Below are 8,986 nucleotides of genomic sequence, written 5' to 3'. Positions count from 1 at the left end.
TTATTATTATTATTATTATTATTATTATTATTATTATTATTATTATTATTAGGACAAATATTTCTAATCGTTAATGATAAGTCTATTCATTTATAAAATCTTCCACAAACAAAAAACACGATTTCATTTCCCCAAGATTGTATTTACATATTCATATGATTAATTAAGCGTATGGGAAAATGGATTTGATTGTTTTACACTAAGTTTTAGGAGAAAAATATTCATAATCAATACACATGAATGATAAAATTATTCTTTTTCTAAAATCCTCCACAGACAAACAACAAGATATCATTTTTCCTGGCAGCGAGATCTCAACTCCATTCTGATAGACGAAGATTTATGAAACTCTTGAAATCATCATAAAGCAAACAAAAATTACATGAAAATGTGTTGATTTTAAATCAATATAGAACAATGTAATCAAAACTTAAACGAGAAAGAAACAGACCTCCCAAAAATATATTATAAAAATAACCATTATTGTTTGTGACAAGACAATTAAATAAGAAAACACTACCAGTTTTCCTAATCACTCTAATTAAAGGATTGTGTTAGGAGATTCTACCATCGCAATACGTAGACAGAGAGAACAATAAATCTTACGGACAAAACAAGAACAGAAGAAAAACAAAACAAAAACAAAAATAACACAAATTTATAAGAGAGTCTTTTATTTTTTTCTCCACTGAAGATGAACACAATGCAAGGATTTCGCCCAACATCCGGGAACTTAGGTATGCTTCCGCCATTTTCTATGTTACAATACACATCCGGTCTCTTAGCATCGTCAAACTCTGCATCACCCTACGCTGCAAATGACCGCGGCAACAGCAGTGCTGGTATCAACAACAGTAACAATGGCAATACTAGAGGAAGCCTGTCCTCACCGTCATCCATCCACCACCAACACCATCAACAGCAACAGCAGCATCCACATCATCACTTGTACCACCAACATCCACCAGTCTTTCCGACTTCACCTGCCGGGGCATTTCTGTCGCCGTCGGACAAGCTTTTGGTCTCTCAAATGACGTGTGCACAAGTGAGTTAACTTTTTTTATTTTTAACATTGAGAAATCAAGGAGCAGACACATTTTGCAAAACATACCTTTATTTATCGCTCTATGTTATTCGACATTTCCATTGCTGATATCATAGTAATTTGTTTATTCCCCGTGTTTATTTATTTTACAGTTGAAATACAACGCGATGTTAAACGAGCTCCATCGCCAACGTGAGCACAGTCAAAAACCGCCTTACTCATACATTGCCCTCATCAGCATGGCGATCAAAGCAGCGCCGGGACGGAAGGCAACCCTGAACGACATCTATAATTTCATCATGGAACGATTTCCCTACTATCTAGACAACAAGTGTGTAATTTTTTTTACAATTTTTCATCTATCTCTCCCAGCCCTCTCTCTTTCTGTCTCTCTCTCTCTCTCTCTCTCTCTCTCTCTCTCTCTCTCTCTCCCTCTCTCTCTCCCCCTCTTTCTCTCTCTGCCCCCTATACTCTCGCTCTCTCCTCTCTCCCTTTTACTCCCATTCACTCCCTCTCTCCACCTCTCTCTTCCTGTCTCCCCCCCCCTCTCTCTCTCTCTCTCCGCTTTCTCTCCTTCTCTCCCCCTCCCTCTCTCTCCTTCTACCCCCCCCCCCTCATCTATCTCTTCCCCCCCCCTCATCTATCTCTTGCCCCCCCCCCTCACTCTTAACCCTTTCTCTCTCTATCATACACACACAAACACACACACTCTCTCTCTCTCTCTCTCTCTCTCTCTCTCTCTCTCTCTCTACATCCCGATTAATTTGTTCAATGTAAATCAGCCTGAAAATTAATTACACCATTCCTTTTGTTTTCCAATGATTATGTTTCTTGATATAACTTTTGGTTTGGATTCATACATACATACATTCATTCATTCATTAAGTCAGTCTGTCCTTTTTTCAATTTAATTTTTTTTTAAATCACCACCACCACCACCACCACCACCACCACCACCACCACCACCATCATCACTACCATCACCATTATCATTATCATCATCATCATCATCATCACCAGCACTTCCACCACCACCACCACCACCACCACCACCATTGGGTATCACCACCATTGGGTATCACCACCACCACCACCACCACCACCATCATCATCATCATCACCATCATCATCATCATCATCATCATCATCATCATCATCATCATCATCATCATCATCATCATCATCATAAGCTGCATCATCATCAATCCCTTATTAATCTCTGCCCACAGACAAGGCTGGCAAAATTCCATCCGTCACAACCTCAGCCTCAATCACTGCTTCGTCAAAGTTCCCAGGGATAAAGGTACTCCAGGTAAGTCATCATGGAGTATCGATAACTCAACTACTAGACCACTCGATTCAGTGGCAAAGCAGGATCCGTTGATCCCAGATGTAGCCAATATTTTTTCTGACCCCCCCCCCCCCCCTATAACGTCGGTAAGAAATATTTTACACACTTGTCATCCGTGTTACCATTACCATTTCAAGACCCTTTCTTTGTGTAAAACACAAAGTAAATTTAGCCCAAAGCATCGAATCAGGTCACAAAGACGATGATTCTGTCGTATGTTTACCTCTCTCAACCCTAACACCGACTATACCCATAGTTTACCCGGATTACTTTTACCCCATTCCTATTTATTACATTTTTCTGAGACAAATTATAGGCGTAGTATCAAAGCTAATGTTTTTAGTTTTTACATGTTAATGATAGTTGTATAAAACTATCCATGTACATGCTCAGTTTTAATGCATTTTTTTCCAATTTTGAAAAGTAGCAAAAATCTCTAGGATTGAGTGAGTTAATCCAACGTCTAGCGGGAAAAACGAATTTAGGTATTTAAAGAAACATTGTTCCTCAACTAGTTATTGACCATGTTTACGTTTGATTTTTAAAAACAAGTTTCAAGTTTCGAGTATATTTAATCTTAGGCTTTCGCCATCAAATTTAAATCATAAAATTTGATGGCAATATACATGAAAATGAAACAAAAAATGAAAAAAATGATCAAAATGATACAATTTAACCAGTTAACTCTCTCGAGTTCATCTTGATTGAAAATCGAATAAATTTAATCGATTGTCCATTCATATGAACTAGAGAGAGGGCGGGTCACCCCGTAGACTCAGTCATCGACACCTATTTATAAAGTTAGAAAATTTTCAACTCTGAGCTGCGCATAGTTGAGTCCATGTAAAAGGCTCTTAAGTCACGTTTTGTCACCGTCCTCGGGTGTAAAATAAGTACCTGGCCATTAACAGCGTTGTCTCTGCAGGAAAAAAAAAATGTAATTTCGCCTAACAGGCGACATTTCTCGTGCTACATGTTAAGTGTTGCTGTTGGCCAGAGACCCCTTGTAAAGCGCTGTGAGAACATTTAGTGGTATTGCCCTATATAAATGCTAACGTTTTTTATTAACCTTTTTCGTTTTTTCTTTTCAATCAGGAAAAGGAAATTACTGGACTATGGATCCAAACTGTGAGGAACTCTTCGAAGAAGGAAATTACAGAAGAAGAAAGAGAAGGGTCAAAGTGCACCAAAGGATTGGCTCAGACTCGGCTATGTCATCTTCTGCTGCTGTCGACGTTGAAAGATATCATGCCAATGAAATGGATTATCAATATTCTGACGACAAAAACTATATCTTCAAACACGACAAAGATAATTCAGAAAGTATGGACCATGATCTCTATGCGAATCCTACTATTTCAGGTGAAGATGAGTATGATGATAATGAAACTGGCTCAGAATCTGGTATTAGAGCGCGAGAGCACGATGTAGACGAATCGACATTTTTGACGAGAATGTCGTCTGCTTGGGATGAGCATGACCTGGATGAGTCTAGCAATGAAAGCGGAAGTGAAGTCATGGATAAATTAAAGGATGATCATCATTTCCATGACGAATGCAAATTAGGTAATGACGCAATGCGGAAGGATTTACCATCATCACAATCACCTTTAAATAGAAACATTTCGCCTGGAGAAATAATCCGCGAAGAAGACGGAAATTTCAAGAAAGATTTTCGTTTTGAGAAAGCAATTATTTCAAATTTGAATGAAATTGAACAACAGGAAAGCGAAAGTAATACTGGAACTGCTCAAGAAAAGACAGAGAAGGAAAGTTGTGAGAATAAGAGTAGATTACCTATTGAAAGCCTCGAAAACATTGGTCAATTGTGTGATAAAAATATCAATATAGACACATCGAATTATAAATTAAGCCCCGTAAAGAAAGAAGAAAACACAGAAAACGAGAATTCAGATGATAAATTAATGTCAAGACATCGCCACGAAATCAAAGATAATGTTCCAGTTGTGGCACTGCCCTCTTCTCCTTTGTCCCTCACGAAAAATTCAGACAAGAAAACTATAAATAGCTCTCCAAGTAACAAAACAAAATTATCTTTCGGGATCGACCGGCTTATCGGTACAAGCACGAGTGATGATGAAAAATCAAATGCTTTCGGAGACAGTTATAACAGTATAATCACAAAAAGCAATGATACGATACATGTCGATCATCTCCAATATTCTCCACTGTCAACATCATCATCATCATTATCATCTTCACTTTCAGGCAAACCCTACGACTTTGCAAACCATTTCGGAGAGCACAGAAACAATTTTGAATCAACGCATTATAAACAAACACAGCAATATCCCTTCAATTTCAATACAGCAACAACACACTTAACCGGAGAAAATATTGACAATCAGAATGAAAGTCGTGAAAAACAAAATAGTGACAGGAAAAGCAACTCACAATCTTCTAATCTGGATAAACGGAAGAGGGATGTGTTTGAAGGAATCCCGAATCCACCTCCAAAACTCATCGATTTAAAAAACAAATCTATTGATTACCTCCCCTTTTCTGTGCTCTCTCAATACTGGAGACATAGTCCGTCCAAATTTCATAGTATGGCGTCTGCAACAGCCAATCAGAACACTCCGTTGGATCACATGATGCTGGCCTACAACCATCCTCTTTTCGCCGCCACACATTTCAATTCCTCTTCCAAACACCACAATTTGAATTCTTTTCCAGGACTCGCAGCGCTCCAGAGAAGTTCTGCGTATCCGCCCAACGCTCTATTTTAAGGATAAATTCTGTCAGGTGAACGGGAAGCGGAAGTCCTCACGTCACAATTTCCTCTCTTCTGACTCAAAACTCAACTCCTCGAAAGTATGTAATCAGTCCTCCAGCCATTTCAAGAACAACGAATAGGTTACATATTGAATGATAAGGTGACATAACAATTTTAGTAGTAGGATGCATAGATAGATTCTTATGATTATGTCCCGTAAAATAGCGAGGATGGATGCTCTGTCTCAACGACCAGCGCCTATAATTTAGGCTAGAAAATAAGATGTCATCACTCTGAAACTAGTTGCGCAATGCACCCAGTCCTCTGCAGGACTGGTTTTACAATTCCAAGGAGATTAGAAACAGGCTTTTGACGTCACGCTTTTGTTCCCTATTGGTCTTGGACTTAGACTTAGAGCGAGTCAGACATTTGTCTTCAGGAGATTTATTAAAATGTCATTTTATAGAGGCATTCCTTGTATCTGACAAGCCCCATCGTTATTGTCTGGCCCCATGCTGATACCTGGACATTTCGAAAACACAGTCCGTTGCCTAATCTAAATGAGGTTGGAACCTGTATGAAATAAGAGGGTTTTTTTTTTAAAGAAGAGCATAAATAGTGAGAATCGGGAAAGGGTGAGGGTGTCTATGTTTGCGTGGGGGGGGGGGGGGCGGTTGATGCCTAGTGTGTAAGCAGACTGCACTGCCCTGGGAAAAACCCGACCAAAACATTTTTTTTCCTGGGACAATATCAAATTTTATCTGCTCACTTGTACAGCTTGATTTGACAGTGTACGCAAGAGAGAGAGAGAGAGAGAGAGAGAGAGAGAGAGAGAGAGAGATAGAGAGAGAGAGAGAGAAAGAGAGAGAAAATAAAACGTTTCTTTTTCCTTATAAGGTCAATAATACTTCACGGAGCATTATCACCATTGTGATAGTTTTTCGATAGTTTTTCAACTACAGATCGTAGCAGCCATCGTTAATTTATAGCCTGATACTAGAACCCTCTAGGACTTACAGCTTGACGTCATTATTAAGGTTTGTGAAGCGTCTAGTGGGTTGTCGTTAGTAGAACTCAAGGAAAAACGTGATTCCATTGGTTGTTGAACTGTTGAATACAAATCACGATATGTTTTCTTTTGCGGCCAAAGACTTGTCTTTTGACGTCATTTTTTTGGTCAGTGTCAGGCTATAAGAACGATGGCTACGCTACGATCTGTCGTTGAAAAACTATTGAACTTTCTAAAAAATGTTTTAGATTAAAACAATGACACGGAATCTTATTATTTTTGCTCTCGGCTCTATGATACTTAAAAATGCTTTCACTGCGGATTTTGTCAATCTCTACGAAAAAGGGAAATGCGCAAGTTAAATCTCATCATTATTGTGATATCATATTTTGTCGTTTATGATAATTTAGTGAATAAGGTATTCTGTTCACTTTGACCCATGATTTAAACCCTATCTCAACATTAACTCTCTCATCACCAGCCATTTTCAGAATTTTCCCCAAAAGTTCACACCCAACTAACACAAAAATATACTTTTTATCACTCAAACTCAATAACAGTAAAGTTCTTGCGATACATCATTTCTTTAGCAAAACATGCTCTACAACACACTGTGTTCATTTTCATTAAATTTTATGATGTACAAAAGAAATTTGAATAAGAAAAATGTTGGTTGTATCGTAACGAATGTGACGATTTTCCTATAGTTGGTAAGGAGAGGGTTACATTGTTGTACCCTGACAATTTTTATTTTAAAATAACCCGTTAATTTTTCCTTCAAATATCGATCAATTAAAATCGACTTACGCATTTTTGCAGGTCTGATAACCAAACGGAATTATGGGCCTGATTTCACTTTGTTGTACTGAACAATATTTTGAGTTGGTTTGAGAGTAATAGCATTATAACAACGAGCCCATGGTAAACTCTTCAACAGTCGTAACGTCACTTCCTTCCTTATAACGCATGGTAACTTAGTAACTGGCTCTAAACTATCGGAACAATGGCGGGCGCCTTTATGAAATATTATTTCTCTGACGAGCATAAAAGCGTATCCAAAAAAAAAAAACATTATAAATCTGATCATGTTTTGACTTTTACGCATTCTGATCACAAGACATATGAAAAGTTCTGGCAAGCATGTTTAGAACCACGATGGCCGCCGTTGCTGGGCGACGTGACATCAGACTATGGAATCCAATTATAGCCTTGATTGTTGAAGTGAACAATATTTTGTGTTGGTTTGAGAGTATTTCCATTACAACAATGAGCCCGTGGTATTATCTTCATCTTGTTTATTCCGACATAATACCTGATTGACCTCGTGGGTCACAAATACTATATTCATATCTTCAAGTTAAAGTTTGTTTGAAAATAAAAAAAGTTAAGACAATGTTTTAATTTTATGTAAATAGCTATATGTTGTTGTATGCAATCTGTAAAATATAATATTCCAGTAGTGGCAATATTATACTTAATCATTCAAATGTTTCATTTCACTCTGATTCCAGCACATAAAAAATTATGGAAAACAATGGAAAAGTTGTGTTTCTTGAATGTTTATCATTTCAATTTTTGATATTCTTGTCCAAAATATTGATGTTTTTATTTGTTTTTATTTTTAAAAATATTTAATGGGTGGAGGCAGCGAGTATGATGATGATGATGATGATGATGATGATGATGATGATGATGATGATGATGATGATGATGACGATGGTGGTGATGATAATGATGATGATGATGATGATGATGACGATGGTGGTGATGATAATGATGATGATGATGATGATGATGAGGAGGAGGAGGAGATAGAGGAGGAGCAGGAGGAGGAGGAGGAAGAGGAGGAGGAGGAAGAGGGGAGAGGAGAGAAAAGGAGGAGGAGGATAGAGGAAAGGAAGGAGGAAAGGAGGAGGAGAAAGAGAAAAGGAGGAGGATAAAGAGGAAGAGGAGAGAAAGAGGAGGAGGAGGAGGAGGAGGAGGAGGAGGAGGAGGAAGAAGAAGAAATGAGGATAATGAAGAAAAGGGCGTTGGTAGTGGTGTTGTGATATCAATGGTGTTATTATTGATATCACCAATATCGGCCCTGTCCAACCTCAACTCCCACCCCGCCCTAAAATTGAGAATTTATATAGCGCATAATCCACTAAACAAGCTCAAAGGGTTTTACAAGGATCCCTATCTAACAACAACACTTAACATATAGGACGAGACAGGAAATAACGCCCAATAGACGATATTATAAGGGTTTCTTTGTTTGTGTTTCTCCCGTTAAAGACAATGTAGGCCTACTTATTTTACACCTGAGTACGATGAGAGAATGTGAGTAAAGGGCCATTTCCAAACACTCAACTATGCGCCTCTCAGAGCATGACTCGAACCAGATATTTCAGTCCGAAGACGAGTACCCTACTACAAGTCCACATTAAGTAGCATTATGGGGGAACACCCCCCCCCCCCCCCCCCCCCCCCCCGAAAAAAATCAATAAAAAAAAAAGAAAAAAAAAGAAAAAAAAAACAAAACAAAAACAAACAACAACAAACACACACACACACACACACACACACACACACACACACGAAAAGAAGAAATACACCTTTTTAAAATAAAAAAAAAATGACTTTAAAGAAAAGAAAAAGGCAGGAAGGTGTCAGATTCGAGAATGCGGAAAATGGGAATAATATACTTAATTTTTTTCGACTCGTGTATTTTCACCAACAATTTCTCATCTTGTATCTGATTTCCTTTAATTCTTTTCTAATTTCTTATTCAGAACAAGGTCGTTTATTACTCCAACAAGATATAATCCCCTCACAATAGAATAAAAATGTAACCCTTCGCCT

At 38.0% G+C, this 8,986-nt stretch overlaps 1 protein-coding gene across 1 annotated transcript; it reads left to right on the top strand.

Annotated features, from left to right (window-relative positions):
- Positions 1 to 276: 276 nt before the first annotated feature.
- Positions 277 to 6,500, top strand: LOC144977604 (uncharacterized). Its single transcript, XM_078922997.1, has 4 exons — positions 277 to 1,045; positions 1,198 to 1,376; positions 2,275 to 2,357; positions 3,492 to 6,500. The coding sequence occupies exons 1-4, from the start codon at positions 695 to 697 to the stop codon at positions 5,144 to 5,146; spliced, it is 2,268 nt and encodes a 755-aa protein (XP_078779123.1). The 5' UTR covers positions 277 to 694; the 3' UTR covers positions 5,147 to 6,500.
- The last annotated feature ends 2,486 nt before the right edge of the window (positions 6,501 to 8,986 follow it).

The sequence above is a fragment of the Berghia stephanieae genome, chromosome 7 (assembly GCF_034508935.2).
Source record: "Berghia stephanieae isolate SIO BIC M18660-M18661 chromosome 7, UCSD_Bste_1.3, whole genome shotgun sequence".
NCBI lineage: Eukaryota > Metazoa > Mollusca > Gastropoda > Nudibranchia > Aeolidiidae > Berghia > Berghia stephanieae.
Note: the sequence above shows the minus strand (reverse complement) of the source record. Positions and strands in the feature narration are given on the sequence as shown.

What these genes read in the sequence shown, in the direction of transcription:
- LOC144977604 (XM_078922997.1), top strand. Translation starts at nt 695, where the DNA reads ATGAACACAATGCAAGGATTTCGCCCAACATCCGGGAACTTAGGTATG. An exon ending in CCCTACTATCTAGACAACAA is followed by an intron (nt 1,377 to 2,274) that starts GTGTGTAATTTT and finishes CTCTGCCCACAG; the next exon opens with ACAAGGCTGGCAAAATTCCA. An exon ending in CAGGGATAAAGGTACTCCAG is followed by an intron (nt 2,358 to 3,491) that starts GTAAGTCATCAT and finishes CTTTTCAATCAG; the next exon opens with GAAAAGGAAATTACTGGACT.